General features: G+C 36.9%; 1 protein-coding gene across 2 annotated transcripts in view; it reads left to right on the plus strand.

The window, feature by feature from the left end:
- Positions 1–15,696, plus strand: part of SYT1 (synaptotagmin 1) — a gene marked incomplete at both ends in the record, with an annotated part of 539,644 nt that overhangs the window by 389,321 nt on the left and 134,627 nt on the right. The window contains 3 exons of one of the 2 annotated variants that reach the window (XM_082850419.1): positions 5,150–5,334; positions 11,235–11,357; positions 15,115–15,282. In XM_082850419.1, the coding sequence (XP_082706545.1) occupies positions 5,150–5,334; positions 11,235–11,357; positions 15,115–15,282 (476 nt within the window). The remainder of the gene's footprint in view (positions 1–5,149; positions 5,335–11,234; positions 11,358–15,114; positions 15,283–15,696) is intronic. The other variant, XM_082850418.1, reaches the window with a different exon arrangement.

The raw sequence follows: 15,696 nt of genomic DNA on the forward strand, positions 1-15,696 counted from the left end.
TAAGGCAGGAAATTATAGAAGCACTGACAGAAGCCACATAGCTGGTTTGAGAACTGGTTTGAGAAGATGATGAAAGATTCATAGGGAACATTTCCTAGACAGTTGGGAACACAGTTCTAGAGAACAGAAGAAGGGACAGTAACTGACCTACAGTTTAAGGCATGGGAAAGGATGTGCTTATTAACGAGGGAATGTGAAGATGAGCACAGAGCTAAACGCCTTGAATAACGACTCCATCTGACACTGGGGATTGGGAAAGGAAAGAGAAGAAAATGTCCGAGCCACAGAAGGAGGTGCTGATAAGGGTAGTAGAAACAAAAGCTGAAGAAATTTTCAAGAAGGAATACATGATCAAGACTTTTTCATACCACTGACAATGTAGTTTGGGTTTAGCCAGAAGAAAATCATTGGTTATCTCTGAGAGAGTCTTGAGTGCACTGTTAGTATCATGAAAATGGTTGCAGAAGGCATAGATAAAAACGGTGAATAAGAAGAAAAGATCACCACATATACAGAAATAGCCCACATTAATATTCCAATTGCATAGTCATCTATATGCAGCATATGTTATAAATCTCTTGAGGTCTGCTTTGTCTCTATTGAGTTTCCTATTGCTGCTGTAATTACTTACTACAAAATCACTGGCTTAAAACTGCACAATTTATTATTTGGAGGTCAGAAGTCCAAAATGTGTTTAACTGAGCTAAAATCACATTGTCAGCAGGGCTGATTCCTTCTTTCTTCCCAACTTTAGTGATAGGTAATTAACAAATAACATTGTATAAGTTGTACAACATGATGATTTGATATACGTATATATTGTGAAATGATTACAACAATAAGGTCATTTAACATACCCATCACCTCACATAATTACCATTTTGTGTGTATGTGGTAAGAACAATTAAGATCTCTCTAAGCAAATTTTAAGTATACAATAGAGTACTGTTAACTACAGTTACCATGCTGTACATCAGACACCCAGAACTTATTCATCTCATAATTGAAAGTTTGTACCCTTTGACCAACATCTCCCCATTTCCCCTACCCACCCCCAGCCCCAGGTAACCACCGTTCTACTCTTTGTTTCTATGAGTTCCAACTTTTTAGGTTCCACATTTAACTGACATCACAGAGTATTTGTCTGTATGACTTATGTCTCTAACTTCTCGTTTAGCCTGATGCCCTCAAGGGTCATCCATGTTGTCTCAAATGACAGAAGGAACCTTTTTTATGGATGAATAATATTCTATTTTCTTTATCCATTTATTTTCTTTATCCATTTATCCATTGATGGACACTTAGGTTACTTGTATATCCTGACTATTGTGAATAAAGCTGCAGTGAACATGGTGGTGCAGATATTTCTTCAAGAGAGTGATTTTTTTGTTTCCTTCAATAAATACCCAGAATGGGATTGCTGGACCACATGGTAGTTCTACTTTTAACTTTTTTGAGAAAACTCCATAGTTTTGTTGTTGTTGTTGTTGTTTTATAATGACTATGTGAACTAGTTCTTCCCATTGCGGAGCACAGGCTCCGGACGCGCAGGCTCAGCGGCCATGGCTCACAGGTCCAGCCACTCCGCGGCATGCGGGATCTTCCCAGACCGGGGCACGAACTCAGGTCCCCTGCATCGGCAGGCGGACTCCCAACCACTGCGCCACCAGGGAAACCCTGACCTAATTCTTTTGAAGCTGTAGGAGAGAATCCCTTTCCTTGCGTTTTCCAGCTTCTAAAGGTCACCTACCTTCTTTGGTTCATGGTCCCTTCCTCCATCTTCAAAATCAGCAGCACAGAATCCTCAAATCGCTCTGATTCTGAAACTCCTGCCTGCCTCTTTCACTGAGAAGGACCATAGTGAATACACTGGGTTCATCTGGATAACCTAGGATAAACTCGCCATCTCAAGATCCTTAATCACATTTGTAAAGTCCTTTCTGCTATGTAAGGTAACATAGTCACAGGTTCCAGGAATCAGAATGTGGACATTTTTGAGGACTCATTATTCTGTGTACCACAAAATCTAAGTTAAAACATCAGAAGCAGAATTGACTTTGGCTTAATTCTTACACATCGGTTTACCTTCAGGTTAAATGATATGTGAGATTAATTCATTAACTAGAAGATGAAAATTACATTTTTAATGGAGAGCTTTTACATTAGTCTATTATTTTCTGTTGAAAGGTCCTTAAGTTAAATGCTAAAATTCATGTTATAAAATTCCATTTAATGATAGTTGGGTAGCAATAACAATAAGCTGATAGCTTTCTGCCAGCAGCAATATTTTGATGAGCCTATTTTTGATTGAAACTATATTTTATATTTAAATGAAATAAAGAAATCACTCTCAGCAGCATCTTTTGCTGTTATTTTCTCCATTTTTTTTCAAAAGTAAAATATCCTATTAAATAGGCTTCACAGCCCCACAAGGACTTTTCCTTTGTATACATGTATAATATGTATATTTTTAACCTAATGATGTAAAAATATATTTCAGTTTCTCCTACTATTCAATCTGTAGTTTTTCCTTTATAAAATTGAAGGGATAATGAACAAAACTTCTGTGAAGATTACATGAGATTTAATGTATGTAAAGCCGTAGCACAGCTGCTGGCCCATAATAAGTAGGTCTTCGATAAATTTTTAGCGTAATCCAAAATATATTTCATGAGATTTGCTCACTAATTGAAACTTATTTCTATAAATGCTACAAAGTAATAATACTGTGGATGGTGTTTCTGACTAAACTTTCGAAATTTAGTTGCTCTACGAAATAAGATCGTTAGCATGAAAATTCAATTTAAATAACTGCATTTAATTTAAAATGGTGGTTTATAATTAACTATTCAGTCCAGTTTTCATATGGGTACACAAAATGATAGCATTAAGGCTTTTTTAAAATTCCATCTAAAGGTACCAGTAAGTTGTGAGGAAATGTTTGTTTATTTCATATATTCAAAGTTAAAATTAAGCTATTCAGAAGATCAGCTGAAAGCAAATCTAGAAGACAGCAGCACTATAAGAAATAGAAGTCAAAAAACAAAAGTTTTTTTCAGTGATTATAATTCACCTTCAAGTTGCACTATTTCAAATTTCTTCCTGTAATCCTATGTTCCTATCTCTTTACCTCCTTTAAATAATGTTCCTGTGCTGTCACTGTCTATTTTCTTTTTGTTAAGTTGTCAAATGATCTCTGTCTTGCCCTGTGTAATTTAAGAGACTTTTATGTAGCTCTCTGAGAGACTATCACGCAAGTCCAACTAGGAGAATAATTTACGAGGTTCAAAATGAAGGGTCATTATTCTACTGTCTCACCCGCAGTGAATACACAGGCTCTCTCCTTCACGCATGGCAGGGTTTTAACTAGATCAAAAGAGGTAGAAGCTTTTAAATGAAGTATTGTGAATGCTATCATTGGGTACATAAGCTCCCTTTACATTTTTTTAAAAATATGATTGCTTAATGAGATTAGAGACCTATAAGAAAGCATGTCTTTGGGTATGGGCTTATCTGTAACTTTCACACAAATCTTTCTTTAGCTGAAAACACAATTTCAGCAGTTATGGTTTTATATGTCCTTAGGGTAACATCTAGTCATCTTTCATAAGCTAGAATAATACGCATAGTAAGTCTTCTTCACTATGAAGCTAAATGCAAAAGGAGCCAAGAGAGCGGATTTTCTCAGAGTTGAAATTAATTTTTAGGTGTTTTTACGGCATCAAAGTACTCCTACCTGTGTTCAGCAATCATTGATACTAATGATGTTTATGTAGCTAGAAGAAAATAGCACTTTTTCTTACCATTTCAGTAACTAATGTCTTTTTTGATTACAACAGGCAAATCTAATTACTGCTTCTTGTGATTAATCTCAATAGTTGAATGACTTTCTAGGCAAACTGAAATCCTCCGTGTTTCCATGAGACCTGACTGTTTTATAAGCACATGTGTAGGGGATGCCAAATGAGAAAATAGAGTTACTTTTAGTAGCTGGACAACGTGTCATAGAAAAAAATGCTTGAGTGTCTTTATTTGTGTGTGCTTTATTAAACAGACCCTGTGAATCGGAAGTCTACGCTCTTATCTAAAAATTCTCTCTTCCTCCTCTCAATTTCTTAGCATATCCATCAAACCCCTCTCAGTGTATTCACCTCTTTCGTTTTATATATTTATTGCTGTGCATTTTTTATGCCCCCATAGGTACTCTGAGCTGTGTCACCCACAGTACTTAGCCCTATGCCTTGAATATTTTTTTTAAAAAGCTAATATTAATTGAATTCTTGCTGTGTGCTAGGTGCCATTCTAAGATTTTTAGTCTATTAACTCAACCTTGAAAAGAGATGAAATGGGTACCACTATTACCTTCATTTTATAGAGAGGGAAACAGCAATTCAACACACATAATCTGGCCAGTTACGAAGCCTGTAAGTGGCCAAGCCTGAATCTAAGCCTGGGTTTATAACCGCTGCCCTACCTCCAGAGACCCTGCATGGGTAAATCTCCCCATGATCAACTTTCAGAGCACCAAGTCCTTCTTCCTAATCTTCACTACTTTTAGGACTTTACATTTGTCTTTCTGTTGTCTTGATTAATATCTACCCCTTCCACTGTGCCCAGGGCATATTAATAGAACCTATAGTATTTGATAGATGAGTAATAGCAGCTAATATTAAGTTTTTGCCATGTGCCAGGTACTGCATCTTATTTTAATATTCAGAAAGACTATCAGGTACCCACCAATTTACCTCCACTTTAGAGATGAGGATACTGAGACAGAGAGAGGTTAGGCAACTTGCCCAAGGTCACACAGCTAGTAAAATGGTGGAGCCAGGGCTTGAACTCAAAGGCCAGACTCCAGAGGTAAGCTCTGAAGAAATGAAGGAGTGGATCATTGAAAATCTAGCTTGGAGGGGCAGGGAAAGCTGTAGGGAGGAGATGACATTTGGCATGCCTGGACGGGCGAGGGGGAAAAGATAGAAACACTCTAGGCTAGGGAAACAACATGGATAAAGCAATGCAGAACAGTGTGCCTAGAGCTCAATAAATACGCATGAATGAGTGAACAGGTATGTTTACAACCCATGAATTTAAAGGTTTTGCAGATGTAAATGCTTTATTACTAACAGTCTCTGCATTTGTTTTCTTTCAGTGCCACCGTGGGCCTTAATTGCCATAGCCGTAGTCGCAGTCCTTTTAGTCCTGACGTGCTGCTTTTGTATCTGTAAGAAATGCTTGTTCAAAAAGAAAAACAAAAAGAAGGGAAAGGAAAAGGGAGGGAAGAATGCCATCAACATGAAAGATGTGAAAGATTTAGGGAAGACCATGAAAGATCAGGTAATGTATTCATTCCATGTTTCTTCTTATTTTATCAAAAATTTAAGAATAGGCAGTTTATTCATTTATGCCAGATAAATATAGAAATAAACAATATCTGGACACTTGTCATAGTTTTAGAAATGCTTTGCAATCCTTTCAGTCATGACTCAACATCCCAAAGTACAATGGAAACGTGTGGTTAGGGTTTTCCAGTCTCCTAAGCACATAGACCAGGAAAGGGCATCCATGACCATCAAGGCCAAATTGGTAGGCCCAGCGTATTGGAATGATACCTGAATATTTGTATTACATCTGTTTAGCCTCTCTTAATTGTGCCTAGAGCTAGAGAAACAGAATAAAGAGTACCTGTTCTTCCTCTTGGGCGGGACATCTTTTTATCATCATCACTGTTCATAATCACTGTTAAATACTAAGTCTTATAGCTATTTATCACACTTGATGAAAGCTACCATCCCTATACAAACATCCAGCTCAATTATGAGCGCTCAGGAGTAATGAGTTATACAAGGCAAGTGAGAGAAGTATGAGCTGGTTCTAAAGAATGGGGTAGAATTTTAAGGCAAAACTCTTCACTTAGGGACAATTAGAACCATAATGCAAGTTATAAAATCCATCTGGCTGAGTTATCTTCCCAAGCCCAAGGAAGCAATCTGAGTGTCCTTTACACTGTTATCTATCTTTCCTAAACGAGCTAGGTGATTTGGTTCAGAATAAAGTCTACTATTAATAAGTATAATAATTAAATGTCTCTTCATTTCTCTATTGGAATCATATTCATATTGGATATTTCTAAGGAACAACTTATTTCATATAAAAAGTAAATGTAGGGACTTCCCTGGTGGCACAGTGGTTAAGAATCCGCCTGCCAATGCGGGGGACACGGGTTTGATCCCTGGTCTGGGAAGATCCCACATGCCGTGGAACAACTAAGCCCCGTGCACCAGAACTACTGAGACTGCATTCTAGAGCTCACGAGCCACAACTACTGAGCCTGTGTGCCACAACTACTGAAGCCTGTGTGCCTAGAGCCCGTGCTCCGCAACAAGAGAAGCCACCGCAATGAGAATCCTGAGCACTGCAACAAAGAGTAGCGCGCTATCTACAACTAGAGAAACCCAACGCAGCCAATAAATAAATCTATATTAACAAAAAGTAAATGTGAAGATTTTTCAGAGAAGTAACATTTTCAATTATCAATGCTTCCCTTCAAATAATTCAAAATTTCTATTTATTCCCTAATAGCAACATATATAGGCAGTTTTATAAATTCTTATTATACTACTAATTGAACTCTTAAATATGTGAATCTCCTTAAGACCAATTTAGTTAAGGAAGGTATTTTTAGTACATTTGTGTAGTTATCCACACACTCAGGACACTAATCCCTCTCCCTAGCCTGAGTTTTAAACACTTTGCTCAAAGACACTGTAATGTCTCTTGACAACAATTTCACATAGGCTCATTTTTCACTTGAACTTCTGCTTGGTTTCAGAGCCGTAGAATGAATGCTATGCCTGCACTCACACTCGGAGAGCTTCACCATGAGCTCAGAGTATCAAGGGTTATATCTTTCTCAAAGTTTCTAATCACAGCCACAGAAGCCCAGGTGCCAGTGTTCAACCACAGATGTCTAATAAGGATTTTTCTTTTCAGTTAATTTGTTACATAGAAACTGAAGCTTTAAATCATGTCTCGTTTTATTTCAGCATTTTCCGTAACCAGCAGGACGTGATACAGATTTCTTTAGACAACATATTTGGGAGATTAATAACAGTAGTAATAACTTTCTAGATGGACATGGATGTACTGAATAATTTGTATGTGAATTTGAGCTATGTCTATGAAACATTGGAAATCTAATACTATCATTTTCATAACTACGTTAAAATTCAAATGTGGTTTTCATGTTTGCTAGAATTAACAGTTTAAAACACTAAATAATGTTAAATGATTACTACAGCATTTCTTCCTAGGACAAGAAATTTGTATTTTTCTTTGTGGAATTTGTTCTGTATGATGTAAGACTAATTTATAGGATAGTAGCAGTGTTTATTACCCCTATTATGACATGGATAAATGACCAAGATCTCAAAAATAGTAAATACAGAAATCAGTAAGTTGTACCATTTCACTCCATATAAGAACTAACAGAAATTCAAATTTCAATATTCATGACTATATGTCTCTATGATAAGATTTTATAACCAAGGAAGAATTTTTAAATATTCTGCAATAACAACAAAATGGTAGTGATACATAATATTTGTATACAGAAAAGGATACATATTTAAGACTTTTATAATGGCTTAAAAGCACTAAAAATACAGAGGGGCAAAATCAACTTGCAAAGTCAGAGGTCTGGAAAGGTCATTTCTCCACGGCTTTTACTAACGTGTGTGGATATTTAAATTTGTATTTCTTCCCTCTGTGTCCTCCTTATCTGTATTATGTCTCATGACTGTTCTGGACTGTCCCTTGCGGTAGGTTTCCTCTGCTATGAGACACCCTTAGTCAACGCTCAACTACATTTAGTGGCCTGGCAGCCGGGGCTCCGCAGCTGAGGGTGTACCATTCTGACACACATCAAGAGGCTGAACTAAATTGATTTTTTTTTTTTAAGATAAAGGGTTTTCATTTTAAGATTACTGATTAAATAGAACAGTATTAGAAAGCTCAAGTTTTAATAGATGGGCACAGAAAGAAAATGTAGTGTCTTACGCTCCCTTTTTAGCATGCCTTAGCAATTCCAAATCTGAACAATTTAACATAGAATGAACAAATGCACCTTCTGATGGTTTATCCAAGTACAACTAAACACCTTTTGAATGTTGAATCAAGCCAGAAGCATGTGCACCAAATTTTTGAAATTTAAAACAAGGTCTTTTTCCCAACACAGCTTTTCCCACTACAATTTATCAAACTCTCAGAACTGCTGGGCTTACATGCATTTTCCTCTGCATTTTGTCCCTTGGTGCGTGTGGTGGGGAGACTACTGCTCTTGAGATATTATAATAGCTGCTGATTTAATAGGTCTTAATTTAATGTAATGGTACAGAAAATGTCTTGCTTAAGCTCGGCCTTTGGGACAAGAATAGACTTAATCACTTCACTGATAAAACAGCAGCACGGAGAAATTATCAAAAATTTAGCCCTATTCCATGCAGAATAATTGCAGAAATGGTCATGCACCTTTCATTAGGGCAAAAACCACTTAGAGAGAAGGCGATTTAATAGCTCAGCTCTTTCAAATGACACTGAGCTGAAACATATGTAAATTGTCAGTTCTGAAAGAGATTTTGAAAAAGTATTTTAATCCATGAAAATTTTTTTCATGATGGAGTGGTGTGAAGATTTTTTCAGACAAAAATGTGCGTTAAATAGTTTGCTATTAAAAAAAATCAAAATCTTACAGGAGGCAAATTACCTACATTGCCATTTTCTCAACACATCTTTTCAGACAGTATTAAAGACTGACGCACAGCTGAGGTTCTGAAAGGGCAATGTGGGTTCACTGCCTCAAGTCCTCCCCTTAAATTCAGTAGTCTTTTCCTGTCACTTTACTATCATTTTTCTATTAGCAACACCCCAAGTTAAAAGATTAATATTTAAATAATTATGTTGTTTTCCTGCCTGTGGCTATCAGTAAAGCAACATTTTACTATTCAAGGAAACATCCAAGTATAAACTTCCTAATTAAGTGGTGTATGGCTCACCAGATTTGAAAAGGTTTCTGCACAGATGTAATAATGGCAATTTTCAATTTTCCAAAGTCATTGTAGGCTCCTGAAACTTTTCAGGAAGAACAAAATGGAAGGCATCTCCAACTACAGCTCAACTCTCTGTTTCAGCTCAACTCTCTGTTTATCATCTTCCCACCCTAATGAGTTCTAGTAAGATGATGCCAAGTCTGTTTTTTAGGATCAAATTAGAGTTAGATGGCTAGAGCCAAATTGCAGTCTTGTCAGTTCAGAGACTGAGGGTGTCATTTTGAGACACCACTGCGGGTCTCTGTATGAATGGATAAGTGAACAGAAGAGATTTCTCTGAGCAGAGGGAAAAAACCATGTAATCTGGGAGTTGTGGGAGGTTGGATGGTAGAGCTATAGTCTAATGACTCTGAAGCCTTTCTGAAGCCTGATTATACTTCTGTGCATTTGAGTTCTAGAAGATTTCTCAGGTTTAATTTGATCACTGACAGGAGTTAAAATTCTTTTGCTTTGGGCTTCCCTGGTGGCGCAGTGGTTGAGAGTCCGCCTGCCAATGCAGGGGACACGGGTTCGTGCCCCGGTCCGGGAAGATCCCACATGCCGCGGAGCGGCTGGGCCCGTGAGCCATGGCCGCTGAGCCTGCGCGTCCGGAGCCTGTGCTCCGCAATCGGAGAGGCCACAACAGTGAGAGGCCCGCGTATCGCAAAAAAAAAAAAAAAAATTATTTTGCTTTGCTTTGTCAGAGATATAAAGCAGCCTACCACTCATATGTCTTATCTTCAATTTTGTGAGATTCTATAGTAACACACACACACACACAAAGAAAGGCAATGAAAATACCATAACCAAAACCTAAGAGAGAATATTTGTAGTATATAACAACAAAAAGATTGAGACCACTAAAATACAGAGTCTCTACAAATCACTAAGAGGCAAACAACCCAATAGAAAAATTAGCAAAGGATGTATTATATATACATATTATACAAAAGATTATTACACAGGTAGTCCCCAGAAGAAATAATACAAATAGTTCATATAAAGGTTTTTAAATTTTCAACCTCAATAGTGTTCAGGAAAACGTAACATTTTATCATTTTTCATTTCGAATAACTATTTATAGATTTCTAATTTTTTTCTAATTCTTTAAAGCAATAAGAATGCACACCCCCTAGAAACAAAACTTCTAATATTTATAATCTTTATAACCTTTGATTTTTTTGAGCAAACTTTTTGCATTAATTGGGAAAATACATTATATATTTTTATTTTTAATAAAGAGGACCATTTGAATGAATTTTATGAAATTATGAGCTTTCTAGTGTTTCAATTTATATTACACTTAAGTTTTAGGTTATCAGGAACATTCAATTGGTTTAAACTCAATTTTGAGAATTCTGTGCCACGATTTTTGCTTGTTACCACAAAATTAATTTTTATGCTAATTTCAGCTTGACAGAATTGCAAACATAACTCCTTTTACCTTTTGCTATCAAACAGACCCGTAAGTCAATTTAATTCAGCCTAGCTTTCTGTGGAGCTGTTATGAAAGTAAAACAATAAACTTAAACTGGAACTGGGGTAGATTTTTCTCCAAACATGCATTTGCTGGTGGCATGTTTTTTTTTCCTCTTTTCCCATAACCATTACAAACGTATACGCAAAACTCAGGAAATTACAATTTTCTAAGAATCACTTACTCAACTATCTTTTTCATAGGAAACAAGGCAAGAAAAGGCCACCCATTTCATATAAATTACTCCACTGCATGTAACAAGGATGTTTTACATGATGCTTAAGATCTCTTTTAAATTACATGAATGTGAAAACTGGCCTGGTTAATAGCATGTTTATCATACCTCCGAAAGAAGCGATTTTATCAGAGCCAAATATAACACAAAGTTGACGTTTTCTTTGCAACAACTTTACATTTTTTGCTTGCAATATTCTGAGGGGCTATTTCCATTGCTTCCATGTTGCTTGCTGATTGGGGGGAAAAATTCCGTGCACAAATGGAATTTTAAAAAAATATGTAAGCAGCAGATGTGAATGTGTGTCAGACAAATGGAGATTTACAGCATCTCAGTGCTTGCTTCTAACAGCTTGGAAGTATAACCACAGGCCCAGTGTCATTTGAGTTCTGATGAAAATTCATTTGAATTCACATATAATCCATTTCCCTACTCATAGGCCCTGAAGGATGATGATGCTGAAACTGGATTGACTGATGGGGAAGAAAAAGAAGAACCCAAAGAAGAGGAGAAATTGGGAAAACTTCAATATTCACTGGATTATGATTTCCAGAATAACCAGGTCTGAGGGGGAAAACGTCTTGTAATTCCATTACGTTTTCTGAAATTACCAACTAGAAATTGAAACAAGATACTTCTTAAAACATTTGGTTTGCTACGAGGGGAAAATGCAATTATCAAAGCTATTGATGAAATCATTTCTAAGTACAGGCGGTCCCCTACTTGCTAATTTAACTTCTGGTAATTAGAATCCACAGTGTTCAGCCGATTACATCTACTTATGGCACTTACAGCAGGCAGGCAGAATACAAATTAACTTGAAGCCATCAGTCTGATTCTGAGAGCGCCCAGTCACAGATCCCTCAGGCTGAGCTACAACAATCTTCCTTGGAATTCATGGATTTAGCTCCAAACAGGGCAAGGGACCTTTGAGTTAGACCACCAATTAAGCCAAAGTCTTCAAACAAAAATTAACCATTTGATGAGGAATCAAAGATTAAAAAATTGACTTTCCATGAATTTCAATGGCAAGAATGCCTTATGTAACATGATACTGGCTAAACCTCCTAGCACAAATGAGTTAACGGCTCTAGAAAAGTAGAAAGACCATCAACTTGATTTCTAATGCCTTTGCATGCTGCCCTGCTTCCGGAAAAGTGACAAGGAACTAAAGGTTGCATCAAAACAGTCCTTCCTGCTTTAAAAGCCGTGAAGTGCCCCCTAGATGAATGATAGTACTAGCTGGCTTTTATTAACTGCCTGCTATAATGGTAGCTCCAAGATAAGTGTTAAAAAAAAAAAACCTCTACCTAAAAAGACCTTCCAGGGGCTTCCCTGGGGGCGCAGTGGTTAAGAGTCCGCCTGCCGATGCAGGGGAAACAGGTTCATGCCCCGGTCTGGGAAGATCCCACATGCTGCAGAGCGGCTGGGCCCGTGAGCCATGGCCGCTGGGCCTGCGTGTCCGGAGCCTGTGCGCCGCAGCAGGAGAGGCCGCAACGGTGAGAGGCCCACGTAACGCAAAAAAAAAAAAAAAAGACCTTCTAGGACCCATGACTTTGATGAAGATGTCTCTTTACCTTCTGAACTGTTCAAGAAATTTAAAAGCTAGATAAGAATTAGCTGAGTTAGAGATCAGGCTCTTAAAAATCTATAAGACACAGTTCTCTTCCGACTAGGAGAGCTTTAAATCGATTTCTCCAGTTTGATCAGTTCACTGACCTTTCAGGGTGGGGAAGAACTTGATAGATGTAAATACAGTGACTACCTAATGCAGCATGTGTTAATTATGTCTAGTTTGATGAGGAATAAACAATAAATAAATCAAACACCAATACTCAGCTTTGGTGACTTATGTCCAAAGTCAGTAATACTGTGAGCTCTAAACAATGAGCAGAAATTCTGGCCTTTATTTAGGAATTGACTGTTCAAATAATGTCTTCACTTTTTGAAGTGTCCAGAGGGTTCCTCAAAAAGAACATATTGATACGTACCACCATATAATAAATAATTGTATTTAGTTAGCTTCATTACAGCCCTGGCTCATTATTTTATAATACATTCCAGAAAACTGCATGTTGGTTATAGATACAAGCTAATAGGTATGGAATTATACAGAATTATAGGTATACCATTTCTAGTTAATTAAATAGGGCATTTGAGGTCATTTTTATCGCTTCTACCAAAAGTTGATCATTAGGGATTGGTTGAGAGCAAAACTGCCTATTATTTATGTATTCTAGAGAAGGTCAAGGTCAACTTACATTATCTTAACACAAAACATCTTTTCCAGAAGTATAACCTGCCTTTATATATGTAGCCAACAATTTTCTACTAATTTATTCTACTTTCATATTTTCCAGTAGAAATCTAGTGGATCTCATCTTGGTTAGTCATAATTTTGAAACTTCTATGTTGGCTTTGAGTACTCTAAGTAACATTTTATAAGGTAGTATTTTTAAGAATACAGCACTGAATTTTTTTTACTCAAATATAATTCGAATGCATTTACTCTTCCTTTTCTAGCAAACCCATTTTAGAAGGTATTTCATTCAGAGGATCTAGGGTATTTTACCTGATAAATTATTTTAATAGTATGCATTTATTCTTCCAAACGTTCTCCGCTAATCTGATTTATAAAATGATTCCTATGAGTCATGGAAGATAAAGTCTGAGGAATTTCGTAGATAAGGCTGTAATCAAATATACACACCTGCTTACCAAAACTACAAGACAATCCTAAAAGTCCTCTAAGAACCTTTCATGGTGGAGAGAAATGTGATACTTATCTCTCAAGCAGAAGTCAGAGGGGGGTTAGGAGAAGTAATTCCACCTCTATCAACAAGATACCCCCAAATCTTTAAAGTACAGATGATCAAGTTTGAAAGAGTTTAGGCTATATCACTAGTGCTTTCCCTGCCCCAAAGAAAAAGTATTACAAAAAGTGAGGAGAGAATATAATCTTGCTTATTCACATTGCTATCCAAAGGCAAATTCCAAATACCAACTTGGCAAACCTAGAGATGAACTGTTTGCTTTACTAATCATGTCTTTATAAGCTGATGTCTATTTTAACCATTCTTTGACCATCTGTCTACGTTTTGTATACCTACAATCCAGCATTCTTATTGCTACTGTTGTATGATGAAGTCACAAAGATCTTGAAGCATTAAGATGGAAACAACAATCTTTAAGGGTATTGGTCTAGGTTAAAACTTGAGCCAACTAGCCAAAGGGCACTTATGCACATGGTGGGTCCATCTTGTAGAAAGTGGATGTGACTTTTTCAAGGAGGTGACTTGCTTTTCCACTCTATTGGTGGAAAAGGTACAGACTCAACATTTCAGACCCTGATGTGAACAGCTATGATGTGACTGCATTTTCTGAAGGGTATATACATTGAATAACAATAAGGGAGTCTACTTTTGTTTCCCATATGGATCTAAACCAGTCTGTTGACACAGCATGTCTGATGGCAGGGCATCAGAAGAGTCTGCTCACACCTTCTGTTTCCTTTGCAAAAACATTATCAGTGCCAGCCAATACCCGCATTCATAATAAGAGATAGGAATGTATCACTGAGAAAACCAGACGTGAAGAAATGCAGAGATTTCTGCTGTATTTGAAAAATATCAGAAACTTAGTCACTAGCATTAAAAACAATAACTGTAATCTCCCCTTCCTTTATATGAAGCTAAAATTATATTTCTTTGACCCCATGTCCTATATTTAACACAGAATTTAATATACAATAATCGTTTTACTCTAAGTTAAAACAAGAAGGAGCCAGTACCCAAGTAAAGGTCAAATATGATAGAAACTTGAAAATCTTATTTTTATCTCAAAAAGCTACCAAATTCTAAGAAAATTTCTATTTAGCTGCTCTGGGGCTTTGGTTCAAAATAAGAATTTCCTACTTTATAATTACAAGCTTGCGATTGTTTAACAATTTCTTTCCACTTACAAATCATGCCCTGGAAAGAAAAATAATGCACAAGGGCTTTTAGCAACTGGAAAGTTATTTGATTGCAACCCTTTTGCAAACATGAATTCCATATTTAACTGTAATCAGCAACCTTTTAAAAGCCTCTTTTGTGTTTAAAACCAGGCTTCCTAGAGCCTGCATCTGTCATAATTGGGTTTCTGAAGTCTATGTAGCTCACTTCATTTGCCTTCTGTGCTCAGATTCAGAAGAGAATAAAAGTTTATTAAAAGCAAAGAACAAAAGGGAAAAATCACAATATGCAGCAGTGTGAACACATCAATCTTTTCCAACATGTCCACCAATGCCAGTGTTTGCTGTATCCTGCCTCTCATTTCAGCTGCTGGTAGGAATCATCCAGGCTGCCGAGCTGCCCGCCTTAGACATGGGGGGCACATCTGATCCCTATGTGAAGGTGTTTCTGCTGCCAGATAAAAAGAAGAAATTTGAGACAAAAGTCCACCGAAAGACCCTTAATCCTGTCTTCAACGAGCAATTTACTTTCAAGGTAATTTTTTTTTTGTACTTACTAATGAACTTGTCCTCTGTTGTTCTAGATAACAGACTGATCTCATCCTGACACATATAGAGACCACTTGACCACTTGTTCAGAGACTCACAAATGATTCTATTCAGAATATTTAAGATTCTTATCTTCAATGTAATGAGGACTCTCTGTTGCATTAAAATTTGGTCCAAATAGGATTCAGCTCAGCTATTTCAGAAAAGAATATGGACTGGGATAGAACTAGGATGTCATTCGTATCTAAAAAGTGAGTTCAGCTTCAAGTGTGTCTGTGGACCTGAACGTTTCCCCCCTCTCTAAAATAAAGCCAAAAGAACTGTAAACTTTTTCCAGGTTTCCAAGTTCCTGAAAATAAATCACGACCACAGAATAAAGTAAGCTGTGCAACACTATTTA

The sequence above is a fragment of the Leucopleurus acutus genome, assembly GCF_964270905.1.
Source record: "Leucopleurus acutus genome assembly, chromosome: 11".
Lineage (NCBI taxonomy): Eukaryota > Metazoa > Chordata > Mammalia > Artiodactyla > Delphinidae > Leucopleurus > Leucopleurus acutus.